General features: G+C 39.7%; 1 protein-coding gene across 1 annotated transcript; it reads left to right on the plus strand.

The window, feature by feature from the left end:
• The first annotated feature begins 667 nt into the window (after positions 1-667).
• On the plus strand, positions 668-3,752 carry LOC130465442 (uncharacterized). Its single transcript, XM_056834199.1, has 3 exons — positions 668-953; positions 1,020-2,175; positions 3,749-3,752. Exons 1-3 carry the CDS (start codon positions 668-670, stop codon positions 3,750-3,752), a joined length of 1,446 nt encoding a protein of 481 aa, XP_056690177.1.
• The last annotated feature ends 11,158 nt before the right edge of the window (positions 3,753-14,910 follow it).

Below are 14,910 nucleotides of genomic sequence, written 5' to 3' on the forward strand. Positions count from 1 at the left end.
GTCTGTAGGGAAGGACGGTCGTCCTGAACCTCCTCCTGAGTCGCAACCCAGCAGGTTCAAGTGGAAGATGAGATGGGTCAACCTTTGTTTCCTCCAGGCGGCCACTTGAGGGCTGATGCCGACACAGTTATGGAAGAGAACCCAGACTTGCCGGTGTCTGCTGGGCAGCTCAAAGATATCCTAGCTGGATTCAAAGCACAGATGGACACCCTACAAGATGAGATCAAGATTATCCGTTCTCAGTCTCAGGGGACGGGAATTCCGTTCTTTAATGGACTCACTCGGTCTAATGTCTGGCGGCAAGACCAAGCACGCAATTACGATCATGACAGACGCTTTGACAGAACAAGAACTTCCTTCCAGCCCATAGCTCCGCGTCGGATCCTGCCAACTTCTCGGCCTGAATCTGGACCGTCCCGAAGAGTACCGATCATTCAGCTTGATAGGCCCCAAGAAACTGAGTTGTCACATACAGGTTCCACTCCTGTCATGCAAGATTCACCCCTTGCTGCCCCTTCGTGCCGTCTTACCAGGACTCTTGTCAGCCGCGCGGACAGCGAGCGGCGTAGAACATCCCAGAATAGAAGGCAGGATCCAATATGCCATATTCAACAAGGGGTAGCCGGCATAATCCTCGATTACACCACCCCCATTCTGTGCTGATATCATGAATGCTCCCAAGGAGCCTAAAGTAAAACCACTTGCTATTGACGCCTATGATGGCACGTCTGATCCTGATGTACACCTCTTGGCCTATCGGCATCATATGTATGTCCAAGGGACTACTGATGCAACCTGGTGCAAATACTTCCCGTCCACTCTGAAAGGGGTTGCCTCCAAATGGTTCAAGAAGTTGCCTGCGGGAACGATCAACACATATGTCGAATTGGAGATGTTATTTTCAGCAAGATTTATGGCTTATAAAGAAGAGAAAAAGACGAGCATGCATTTGGGTCTAATACAGCAAGGAAAAGATGAATCTTTGTGAAGTTATGTTCGACGTTTTAATTTGGAATCAGGACAGATTCCAGACCTGCCTGACGGGGTGGCGTTTGATAATTTCTTTAGGGGACTTAAGAATGGGTCCTTTAAGTTCGATTTGGTGAAGAAAAGTGTGAGAACTATGGACGACGCTCTGGATGAGGCCGAGTCCTTTATCCATGCCACTGAAATCTGCTCCGTCCCCAAAGAGTCTAAGGGAACGGAGGCCACAGATCATCCTCAGTGCAAGGATAAGTCAAACAAAAAGACCAGCCGTCCGAATGGGACATGGGCCATTGAAAAGAAAGGATATCAGACAGACCGCTCCCAAGGGCAGAAGAGAGGACGGCCCTATGACAAAGAAAGGTTTGAATACAACACTGACATGTATACGATATTGCTAGATGTCAGTGCTAGGTATGAGATAGATCGACCGTTCCCCATGAAGTCGCCGGTGGAAACCCGGGACAGCTCGCTTTACTGTAAGTTCCATTGTGATGTGGGACATGAAACAAAAGATTGCAAATCCCTACGAAGGGCTCTCGATGGACTAGCCGCTAAAGGGTTCCTGAAATCCTATCTCAGCACAAGCACAGGGGGAAGTGGTAAAAAGTTCTACAAGAAAAGCAAGTCACCGCCATACCGACGTGATGACAACGACACTGACCCAGAAATTGTAGCCGTCATCTCAGGAAGTCTAGCCGCTGGGGGCCCAACAATAAGATGTCAAAAAGACTATGCAAGCCGGTTGGGACAGGTCATGTTGTCTGGAAAAGCCCCAATTGACCATTTCCCTAAAGTAGAGATTTGTGAATCTGACAGGGGCAAGATCGTCACTCCACATGACGACCCCTTGGTCATTGAATTGAAGGTCGCAAACCTCAAGGTAAGGCATATTTTAGTAGATACGGGGAGTTCGTCAGACATTATCAGCACAGCTTGTCTAAGCCGTCTTGAGCATGATCCAAAGACTATTGAAAAAATACAATATCCGATCATTGGATTCGGAGGCGGCGTAATTCATCCCCAGGGGATAATCACTCTGCCCCTACGAGTTGGAGGCCGGCATCAAAGAAAGAACTTGAACGTCCGCTTTCTAATTGTAAAAGACCTCACTGCTTACAATATCATAATGGGTCGTCCAACTTTGAATCAGGCCAAGGCAGTGGTCGTCACTCATCTTATGCTCATGAAGTATGTAATACCTCGTATTTTTCTGTATTTATAAATATATTTTATTATATTTATAAAGCATTTTATGATTTTTAGAATTTATTTCGCATTTAAATATTATTTAAATGCATTTTTAATTAATTAGAATATTTATTATTTTAATTAATTACAAAACGAATTTATTATTTCAAGTTGGGAAATTAATTGGATTTCAAAAGTAAAACGATTTTAAATGAATCTAGCCCAATTCAATTTCAAGTTCAAGTCTAAACAAATTAAAGCAAGCCCACCTTATGTTTTATGAAGCCCGTAAGGGAATCCTAAAGCCTAACCCATCTTTGAGTTTCCTAAGCCTATAAATATAGGTGTTCACCCTCAAAATCGCTCCCTATTATTCATTAATCCTAAAAGTAAAACCCTAACCTAAACTCCTCTTTCTTTCGTCGAACTTATGTTTGGCCGTTTCTCACCCATTTCCGTTAGTTTTCAGAAAATGTTTTCTTCTTCAAAGTTGTAGATCTCGAAAAGTTCTTGAACTTTGGTCCAAGAATCGATCGATTCCGAGTTATAGATTAAAAGTTATGAGCATTCTAAATTACTGCTGCAGTATTTCACTTTTGTCTTTCTCTCCTTGCCCGTCGCCCCTCACCCGAGCACTCAGCACGAGCCCTGCTGCTCGTTGCTGCACCCCGTGCCTTCGAGCACCATCCCTAGCACTGCCTTGCTGCGTTGCTCGTGCTTTGTCCCTCACACTCCCTCTCTCGCCCTCGTCGTTGCAACCTACCCGTACAGCCACACCTTGCGTGTTGTGGTTGTTGTTGTTGCCGTGTGTTGTTGCTGTGTTGTGGTGCCCTCGCCCACACACACTCGCACACTTGCCTCTCTCCTTCCTCTCGTGCCTGCTGCGCCGAGCCCTCACCACCCATGTTGCTTGCTTGTTCGTTGTCCGCACACGCAACACACCCTTCGTGTGTGTTGTGTGTTTGTTTGTGTTCCGTTAATTCTTTTTTCGCCCAATCACATTCAATTCGTGATTGTACCGTGCTATAGGCCGGATTGGTATAATTCTCTTCTTCCTTACCTATTCTATTTCAATTCCGTATTTTAAATTATATTAATATTATTGGTTTTGTTTAAATAAATGCTGGGATCGGTTATGAACACCGAATTTTGAGGATTTGTATGTTTGAATTATTGAAGAATGTTTTGGATTGAAATATTATAATTTTCAGATTTGAAATATATATTAAAGCTTCAATTTTTATTAGTTTTAATGGTTTAATTACAAACTATGATTAGAGTTTTAATCTAAGCCTTATGGGTGATTGATTAGCATAATTAGATGATGAATTTAATTATGATAATCAATTATATTTTTCAGAATATTATAAAGACTTAAAACGTCGATTTTAATGGTTTTATGCATGAAAATAAATTAATTTCATGCTAGGGTTTTAAACGATTGATTGAGACTATTATTTTATTTATGAACGCTTAAGTTCTAATTAATTCAAGTGTTTTAAAACTAAACAAAGTTGCTGGAAATTTAGTAAGCATGAATAATAATTAAGTTTCTCCATTGTGTTTATAGGAGTTGATTTCTAGTAAGTTGTGATTCGTACAGTGGTCACCGTACTTAGGTATTCCAGGTACGTACAAGTCTAGGGCGACCACATTATTTGTCAAGGGACATTACATGATTGTTATTGATGTGAATTATATTATGTGAACTTGGTGAATTCATATTTGGTTTGGTGAGCGATCATGTGGATATTTATTATTGGAATTATTGATTCGTTGGTTGAACAAGCATGTTGGGACTATTGTGAGTATGGATTTCATTGTCAATCATGTTGTTCAATATTTATGCATGTATGGTTTGTTTCACATGCAAGGGATGGATTATTTATTTGTATGCTATTGTACGGGATGTCTAGCATACTTTTGAGCCAATTATTCGTGCCTCGTTGCACTATTTATTTTACCACATGTGAAGGGTTCTCTCACGTAAGCCACCGCACATGTAGGGTTCGGTTGGGAATATTTTGTATGAAATGAATTAGGATTTGTCGTGCAAGGGCACAACCCTCATGTTAATAGGCATGATGTGGAATCTCACCTTTTTGTGAGAAGGAACTTGGTAGTAATTTCACTACGTCTGGATTTATTGATCACAAGTCCTAAAGGATTAAAATGAGACTGTTTTGGTTGTTGTTTATTAAATGTATGTTTGTTTGAGTCTCGAGTTCGCCTTAATAAAATATTAATAAACGTAAAGTGCAACCAGAACAAGCTTCAAAACTCTTGGAACGTATATACCTTGAGTATGAACAATGGGGGGAGACTTGCCGGAAAGCTTGATCTCCTACTAATGATACAAGACGTTGTTTCATTTAAATTATGCGCTGGAATTCCGTCGGTATGGCCCGACACTCGGTATGGTCCGATATTATTATTTAATATTTGGTGTTTGGTGGGCTCCCAACACCCTTCCTTTATGGAATATTCTTTTGGCCCGTTCGAAACTTATTCTAATTAAATTGTGAGTCAAGAGTCGAGTCAAGAGTCGAGTCTTGTATTCATGATTCGTTTGTTATTTATTAAATGGCTTTTGCATGTTGATTAGTACTTTAGCGAGTGATGCATGTCTATAGTTTTATTTCACTCTAGCCTTGTAAGTACTCAAATTTTGCTGACTACGTGCTTTGTGTCTTTTGGTCATGGCCTTCGCCTTAAAGACCCTATGATGATCCACTATTTGCACTTGCATTGTTGGGGAGTAGATTAATTTAGCAGGTTGGTAGAGCAAAGTACGATCGAAATCATGTAGCTTGGGATGGTTGAGAGAGTTGCATTCTTTTGTGCTTTGAAACTATTTCAAATTATACTTTAATTATGTTTTGGAGTTTATGGATTTTTAATACTTTGGTTTTGGGCCGTTATGGTTCCAACTTGTAGGAGGCCTCAATAAATATTATTTATAATGGTTTGAAAGTTATTTAACATTAAATTCCGCTGCGTAATTCTGGTAATAGCCTTAACCGTTATCACGGTGGCGGTAATACTTTTGTAATTCCTTTATTTTAAGTTCGAAAATGGTTTTATAAAAGCAAGGAATTATTAGGTTGTGACAAAGTGGTATCAGATCTTAGTTTGGAAAGTGGTATTTGCAGAGCTCTAGTTTGAGAGCTGCTTTGCATTAATTAATAGTGCAAAGTGGTAAATCCTTAAACTACAATTGCGGAACTTTAGGATTTTCGAAAATTATTTTCCTAAAGCCAAAACGTATTATTTTGAGTACTCAATATTTTAAAGGTCAAATATCAATTATTTTGGGTCATTTGAAATGAGTTGAAAAGTAGGGTTATTATTTAATTTAATTAAAATTTCCGAAATATTTTTCTTATTTATTTTTTTATTTCACTCGAAAATTTTGAACTAAATTCGAAAAAAAAAAAAATCTTATAATTTTCGGATTTTCTTAAAATATCCGAATTATTTATTTTATTTAATTATTTATTTATTTATTGTTATTCGAATACTTTTTTCTCGAATTTATATTTTAATTTTTCGGATTTTTTTTTTTTTATTATCCGAAATTTATTTATTTATTCATTTAATTAATCAATAATTCTTATTAATTTTCGATTTTAATTTAAATAATTTCAACAAAGTTAGGAGTTATTTCTTAATTAATTTCGAAAATTAATATTATTTTCAAGTGAGAAATGGGTAGACTTAGAAGGGCATATTAGTCTAAGAATGCATATTATGTGACACTGTGATTATTAAGTGCCATGTATATGTTCTAACCATGTTTTATCTTGCTTCATGTGATTAATTGCATCATATTTCATGTTGAGCATATATTTGTGCATTGAAATTGTATGGCTCCACGAACTATTTATTGTATCCTTTTGGGGTTGGAATTTCTATGGAAACGCGTTAGTAAGACGTTTGAGTTGTGAATTTTCAGGAATTAATGATGCTACCTTCTAAGTTCACCAGTCTAGGATACTTAGAGAAGATGGATAATGAGACTCCTCGCACGTATGTTCAAAAGATCATGTTTGCTTGTGACTATTTGGCTTCGACCAAGAATATGCCCCACCTTAGGCACAAAGATATGATGGCTAGTATGATTATACATTGTTTACCCCATAAGAACCCTTACATAAACCTCAAGAATAGGTTCAGTGACATGCATTATGGTGATGGTACCCCTAATTGGTACAAATATGGGACTAGTGATGGTAGGTGGAAGTATGATTCTGAGGTTCTTGCTACTATCCTAGAGGTTGCGGAAAATAGCTATGAGGATGGAAAGTATTCTGCGGGTTTTGGTATGGGCTATGGAGGAATAGAAGGTGATGGTGAGGATGGCATGATCCATGATGAGCAAGCTAGTGATGTTGAGGAGGATAGTGATGATGATGTGGTAGAGATTGACAATCCTAACCCTATAGTTCCTGAACCAACCATTGAGATATCCAGTGGATCTGAAGATGAGCTTGAAGAGAATAATGTGGTTGATAGTGAGCCACAACAAAATGATGAGGCTATGGATGAAGACTCGGATCCGGAAGAAGACTTGGATGATCCTAATGATCAAGACTTTACTCCAAAGCAATACAAGGAAAGAAATGATCGTCGTGATGACGTTAGTCTCTAGAGAAATGTAATCCTTAGTTTTATTTTTCGTTGATTAATAAAGTGGCAAAACTACTATTTATGGTTTTAGTTTATTATAGTTGGACAATAAATGTTATGGCATTAGTGGATGTAAGACTTATTCATTGGAGTTTTAATAAAGAATAGAATTTCCTTTTTCGTTATCCTTTAAGTTTAATTCTCAATCCTAAGTCTTGTGGGTATCGCAAAGGGATTATTTGTTATTTCTTCAATGAAATTTTATGTGCAAGGTGGTTTAGTAGCAACCATCTAAATTTACTTGCATCGAATAGTGGGGTGAGAAGGCCCGAAGGTGGCGCCAACTCTTCCCCCTAGGTTGCGCTTAAATGTGTTCTTGTTGTGAGTAGGTTCGTTGACGAACCAGTGCCTTAGTGATGTCATGTCCAACCAATATTAAAGTTAGCCTTTTTATTTATTCAGGAGAAGGGATATGGCTAGCCAAGATATTTCTGAAGTGGTTAAACAACTAGCTGAGGTAGTTCGTGACCTAGCTCAAACCAGAGCAAACCCAATGCATGACCCGGCTGGGGAAATGTTTAAGAAAATAGCTCAAAGCAAGCCTCCACTCCATAGCGGAGAGATTGAACCAAGTGTGTTGGAGAACTGGTTGAGAGAGTTTGATAAACTCATTGTAGCTGTGAATCGCCCCGAAAACCTTAGGGTGAATAGTGTTGTGTACTACCTGAGAGGTGAAGCTGATTTATGGTGGCAACGATGTGAAATACCCTTAGAGCCACACCTAGCTTTGGATGGGAAGCATTCAAAACTGCACTAAGGAAGAAGTTTTACCCACCCTACCTGAAGAAGCAAAAGGCGCAGGAGTTCATTGAACTCAAAATGGGAGGTCTTTCTGTGACGGAATACTATTCTAAGTTTATAGAGCTGTCTAGGTTTGCACCTGAAGTGGTGGCAACGGAAGAGTTCAGGGCTCAAAGATTTGAGAATGGTTTGACCATGGACTTACAGCTGTTGTTGTCTGGAGAGACCTTTACCTCATTAGACACCCTGTACGGAAAAGCTGCTCACCTGTATGGGCTACAGCAAAGGAAGAATGGTAGTGCTGAAAAGAGAAAGGATGGTGGAAGCTCGAATCAATCAGGGGAATTTTAAGAAGCACAAAGGAAATGGGAATTTCCAGTTTAGGACTAACAATGGTGGTAATCTCAACAACCAAGGTGGTGGAAATCAGTTTGGAAGGAATGGAGTACGAACCTACGAATGTAGGCGTTGTAACATGAATCACCCTGGAAAAGATTGTGATGGGAATTTGGTGACTTGTAGATTCTGTCAGAAGTTAGGCCATAGGGAGTATGAATGCTATTCTAAGAATGGAAAGCCTAATCAAGGTAACCACCAAGGCAATAACCGGAATAATCAGAACCGGAATGGGGGAAATGGAGGTGGAAATCAAAGGAACTACCAAAGTGGTAACAATGGCAATAGCAATGGCAATCACCAGAACCATGGAAAGCCTGGAGGGAACCAACAGCAGAATGGGAATCGAAACAACAATGGGAACACCAATGGAGGTGGCTATAACAAAGGAGTTGCCCAAGGAAAGTTGAATGTGATATCTGGGCAAGAAGCGGAGACTTCCTCTGACGTCATAGCGGGTACTTTTTCTATTAATTCCGTTTCAGTTAAAGTTCTATTCGATTCTGGTGCGACTTATTCTTTTATATCAGTAGATGCTTTGGGGAAATTAGGGTTGAAAGAGCCTGAATCAATTGAAGTACCTATAGTCATACCTACTGGTAGTATAGTGAAGTGTACCAAAATCCATAGAGATGTGCCTATGACCATAGCCAAGACCGTGTTCTTATCTAACCTAATCGAATTCGAGCTAGGAGAGCTAGACGTAATTCTAGGAATGGATTGGTTGGCCAAGTTCAAAGCCAAAATAGATTGTGAGAAGCAGACGGTTCACTTGAGGTCTAGCCTAGGCAAAGTAGTGTCATATCGTCGTTTTGGTAAACCTAAGAACATAGGAATCATCACGGCAATGGAACTCGTGAAGCTAGTCAGTAAAGGGAACCCAGCCTTCTTATGTAATGTGAGGAACTTAGAGCATGTGATAAAGGATCAGCCTGAGGATATTGCAGTAGTCAATGAATTCCTTGATGTATTTCCAGAAGAGATCCCGGGGATGCCTCCCAATCGACCTATTGACTTTACCATAGATTTAGTGCCTGGAACTTCCCCTATTTCAAAAGCACCTTATCGAATGGCTCCAGCATAAATGAATGAATTAAAAATCCAACTAGAGGATCTATTGGAGAAAGGTTATATTAGGCCAAGCGCATCGCCTTGGGGAGCACCAGTGTTGTTTGTGAAGAAAAAAGACGGAAGCATGAGGCTCTGTATAGACTACAGGAAGCTCAATAAGGTCACAATCAAGAACAAATATCCATTACCTAGGATAGAAGACCTATTTGACCAACTAAAAGGACCAGGAATCTTTTCAAAGATCGATTTGCGTTCGTGTAACACCCTAATAATTCCTTGCTTTTATAAAATCATTTTCCAACTTAAAATAAAGGAATTACTAAAGAATTACCGCCACCGTGATAACGGCTAAGGTTATTACCAGAATTACGCAGCGGAATTAAATGTCAACTAACTTTTAAAAACCATAATTAATAAAATATCGAGGCCTCCTACAATTTGGAACCATAATGGCCCAAAACCCAAAATATAAATAATTCAAACATTTCAAACATAATTAAAATATTAAAGGAATAGTTTCAAAAGACGAAAACATGCAACTCTCTCAATCATCCCAAGCCACATGATTTCGATCGTACTTGATCTACCAACCTGCTATATTATTCTACTCCCCAACAATGCAAGTTCAAATGATGGATCATCATAGGGTCATTAAGGCAAAGGCCATGACCGGAAACACACAAAGCACGTAGTCAGCAAAAGCTGAGTACTTACAAGCATAGCGTAATGAAACTAAAGCATGCATCACTCACTAAATACTAATCGACATGCAAAAGCCATATAATAACAAATCAAACAATCATGAGATACAAGACTCGACTCTTGACTCGACTCTTGACTCACAATTTAATTAGAATAAGCTTCGAACGGGCCAAAAGAATAATCCACAAAGGGACAAAGGTGATGGGAGCCAACCAAACACCAAATATAATAATAATAATAAAATCGGGCCATACCGAGTGTCGGGCCATACCGACGGAATTCCTGCGCATAATATAAATTAAACAACGTCTTGTATCATTAGTAGGAGTACGAGCTTTCCGGCAAGACTCCCCCCATTGTTCATACTCAAGGTATATACGTTCCAAGAGTTTTGAAGCTTGTTCCGGTTGCACTTTACGTTTATTAATATTTTAATAAAGGCGAACTCAAGACTCGGCAACATGCACACATACAATTAATAAACAACAACCAAAACAATCTTATTTTAATGCCTTAGGACTTGTGATCAACCAAGCAAGACACTTGTGATATTACTACCATGTTCCTCCTCACCAAAGTGAGACTCCACATCATGCATATTAACATGTGGGTTGTGCCCTTGCACGACAAATCCTAATTCATTTCATACATAATATTCCCAACTGAACCCTACATGTGCGGTGGCTTACGTGAGCTAACCCTTCACATGTGGTAAAATAAGTAGTACAACGAGGTACAATTAAATGGCTCAAAGTATGCTAGACATCCCGTACAATAGCATACAAATAATTAATCCACCCCTTGCATGTGAATTGAACCATACATGCATAAATATTGAACAACATGATTGACAATGAAATCCATACTCATAATAATTCCAACATGCTTGTTCAACAATTAATTCAATAAATCCAACATCACACAACAATGCTCGTTCACCAAAATAAACATGATTTCACATAATGTAATTCACATCATCAACAATCATATAATGTCATTGACAAAAAGGTGTGGTCGCCCTAGACTTGTACGTACCTTGAATAGCTAAGCGTAGGGGTCACTTTGCAATAACGAGCACTCAACTAGAAATCACCTCCTATCATCAAAATAATGAAACTTAAATTATTTCCGTGTTCATTAAATTTCCAGCAACTTTATAAAATTTAAAACTTCCTTTAGACTTTAGAATTCAATCGTTTTTCATTAATAAAGTCGTCTCAATTTGCAAAATCAATCCCTAGTACAAAAACATATTTTTTCCGCCTTTAAAATCAATAAAAATCAACACTTTAAACCTTTATTCAAATCTGAAAATATAATTGATTATCATAATTAAAATCATCACCTAATTATGCTAATCAATCGACTCATTAGGTCTAGGTTAAAACCCTAACTTGAAAATCCCAATAACACTAGTTTAATATCATAAAAATCCATGCTTTATTAAATAAACAAATCTGAAAATTCATTCTTTAATAATTAAAACAAACCTAACGAATCACAACACACAAATCCTCAAACCACGGTATTCATAACCGGTTCCCAGCATTTTAATTACTCAAAACAATATTAATATAATAATTTAAAATACAGAATTTAAATAGAATAGGTAAGGAAGAAGAGAATTATACCAATCCGGCCTATAGCACGGAACAATCACGAATTAGGGTGATTGGGCGAAAAGAGATTGGAAAACGAACACGAACAACAACCCACACACACACACAATCGTGTGTGTGCGCGCAGCAGCGAAGGGACGAGGCACGGGGCGCGCTGTGCGCGAGGACGAGGGCAGCAGGGGCGCGCTGTGGGCGCGCTGTGGGCGAGGGCGAGGGCAGCAGGGGCGCGCGCTGTGCGCGAGGGCGAGGGCAGCAGGGGCGCGCGCTGTGCGCGAGGAGAGAGCGAGAGAAGGTGAGCGTGTGGCTGGGCGCTGTGCGCGCGGGCACGAGCGAGAGAGCGAGGGAGGTGTGGGCGCTGCGCGCGAGGGCACGAGCGAGAGAGTGAGGGAGGTGTGGGCGCTGCGCGCGAGGGCACGAGCGAGAGAGTGCAGCGCTGGGCGTGAGGCCGAGCAGCACGAGAGCACAGCAGCACGAGCACGGGGCTGTGTGCGTGCGTGCGGTGTGCCGAGCAAAGAGAGGAGAGGAGTGTTGGGCAAGAAATCAAAAAGGGGCTTTATGAAATTTTAGGGGTTTATTTAATGATGGGGAGTCCTATTTATAGGCTCCCTAATCCCTTGATGGGCTAGGCTTAGGATATTTAGGTTGGGCTTAGGAATTAAATGAATTGGGCTAGCTTAGGACTTGAATTAAATACTTTTGATTGGGCTCGTTTAATAAAATGAATTGCACTTTTTATTCAAAACCCGAAGCTTTAAAAATCATTTGCAACTCATTTAATTTCCCGACTCAAGAATTAAATTCGTTTCGTAATTAATTAAAATAATAAATATTCTAATTAATTAAAATACATTAAATATATTTAAATATAATTTAAATGCTAATAAATCGTAAAATGCTTTATAAATATAATAAAATATATTTATAAATATTATAAAAATACGAGGTATTACAGTTCGGGTTATCATCAATTGAGAATCACTGACCATGACATACCAAAGACTGTATTCAGAACTAGATACGGACATTATGAGTTCACTGTTATGCCTTTTGGGTTATCCAATGCCCCTGCAATATTTATGGACTTAATGAACCGTGTATTCCATGCCTATTTGGACAAGTTTGTAGTGGTTTTCATAGATGACATCCTAGTGTATTCAAAGAGTGAAGAAGATCACGCGGAACACTTGAGATCGGTGTTGAGTACCTTGAGAGAGAACCAGTTGTATGCCAAGTTCTCAAGGTGTGAGTTTTGGTTGGAAAGAGTTGCATTTTTAGGACATTTTGTTTCAAAAGAAGGAGTGGCAGTTGACCCTGCTAAGATCAAAGCTGTTAGTGAATGGCCTACACCCAAGAGTGTGACTGACATTCGTAGTTTTTTGGGATTAGCGGGCTACTATTGACGATTTGTTCAAGACTTCTCTAGGATAGCCAAGCCCATGACTACCTTGATGAAGAAGGAAACCAAGTTTGAATGGAGTGACCAGTGTGAGGAAGCATTCCAAGCCTTAAAGACGCGATTGACAACCGCGCCAGTGTTAACCTTACCAGATGAGAGTGGTGCATACGATGTGTATAGTGATGCCTCTAAGAATGGTTTAGGGTGTGTATTGATGCAAAACGGGAAAGTTATTGCGTATGCGTCAAGGCAATTGAAGCCATATGAATCCAATTACCCTACCCATGATTTAGAGCTGGCGGCTATAGTATTCGCATTGAAGATATGGAGACAATATCTGTTTGGTGTGAAGTGTAGGATATTTACGGACCACAAGAGTTTGAAGTACATCTTCACACAGAAGGATTTGAATATGCGCCAACGAAGGTGGTTGGAGTTAATTAAGGACTATGATTTGGATATCCAGTACCATGAGGGAAAAGCTAATGTAGTTGCGGATGCCTTGAGTAGGAAATCAAGTCATAGTGTTAATGCGTTAGTAGTTGCTAACGAGCTGTGTAAGGACATGCAGCGTTTGAACCTAGAAATAGTAAGTGGTGAAAGCCTTGTGGGAATAATGAATGCCTTAACCATCCAACCGTCAATATTTGATGAGATTAGAGAGAATCAAGCTGGTGATATAAAGTTGGAGCGAATCAAGGAAAAGATTTCGCAAGGTAAGGAGTTAGAATTCCGAATCCATGATGATGGAAGTTTGAGGTACAAAGGCATGTGGTGCGTGCCTCAAAAGTGTGGAGAACTGAAAGAAAGATTGATGAAAGAAGGGCATAATACGCCATATTCTGTGCACCCAGGGGGTGACAAGTTGTATAAGGACTTGAAAAAGGTCTACTGGTGGCCAAGGATGAAGAACGAAGTGGCTAAATTTGTGACTAGATGTTTGACTTGCCAGAAGGTTAAAATTGAGCATAGGAGACCTCAAGGGAAGGTCCAACCTTTAGAGATTCCAAGCTGCAAATGGGACTGTATTTCACTGGACTTTGTCACTTGTTTACCTAAGTCAAAGACTGGGAATGATACAATTTGGGTTGTGGTAGATAGGTTGACCAAGTCAGCAGTGTTTATACCAATGAAGGAAACCTGGAAAATGGAACAACTTGCTAAAGCCTACATTAAGAATGTTGTGAGGTTACATGGAGTTCCTAAGGATATCGTATCAGATAGGGATTCAAGGTTTCTTTCGAATTTCTGGAAAAGTGTGCAGAAGAGTTTTGGTACAACATTGAAAATGAGTACAGCCTTCCACCCAGCCACGGATGGACAAACTAAACGGACTATCCAAACCCTGGAGGACATGCTTCGGGCATGCGTTATTGATTTCCAAGGAAGTTGGGAAGATAGTCTAGATCTGAGTGAGTTTTCCTATAACAATAGCTATCATGCTAGCATTAGAATGGCACCATTTGAAGCTTTGTATGGACGAAAGTGTAGAAGTCCACTTTGTTGGAACGATATTAGTGAAACCGTAGTGTTGGGACCTCAAATGATAGAGGACACCATGAACCAAATCAGAACCATCCAATCAAATATTCAAGCGGCGCAGGATCACCAAAAGAGTTATGCAGACTTGAAACGTAGGGATGAAGAGTTCAACATAGGTGATAAAGTGTTGCTCAAAGTGTCACCAATGAAAGGTGTCATGAGATTTGGGAAGAAAGGGAAGTTAAGCCCTAAGTACATAGGCCCATATGAGATCTTAGAAAGAATCGGAAAGGTAGCTTATAGACTAGCCTTGCCTTTGGACTTGCATAGAGCTAGTGCATAATGTGTTCCACATATCTCAGTTAAGGAAATATATCCCGGATAAATCGCATGTGTTGCAACCGGAGACCATAGAATTAGACCAAAGTCTAACCTTTGAGGAAAGACCTGTCAAAATCCTTGATAGCAAAGTGCGTAGTACGCGTACTAAAGATGTGAAAATTGTCAAAGTGTTGTGGTCTAATCAAGAATCTGAGGAAGCCAATTGGGAAGCGGAGGACGAAATGAGAAAGAAATATCCCGAGCTTTTTCCCGAGGTTAGTTGAGTTACGGGGTCGTAACTCGTGTCTTTTAAGGGGG

The sequence above is a fragment of the Spinacia oleracea genome, chromosome 1 (genome assembly GCF_020520425.1).
Source record: "Spinacia oleracea cultivar Varoflay chromosome 1, BTI_SOV_V1, whole genome shotgun sequence".
NCBI classification, from domain to species: Eukaryota; Viridiplantae; Streptophyta; class Magnoliopsida; order Caryophyllales; family Amaranthaceae; genus Spinacia; species Spinacia oleracea.

What these genes read in the sequence shown, in the direction of transcription:
- LOC130465442 (XM_056834199.1), top strand. Translation starts at nt 668, where the DNA reads ATGAATGCTCCCAAGGAGCCTAAAGTAAAACCACTTGCTATTGACGCC. An exon ending in AAAGACGAGCATGCATTTGG is followed by an intron (nt 954 to 1,019) that starts GTCTAATACAGC and finishes ATTTGGAATCAG; the next exon opens with GACAGATTCCAGACCTGCCT.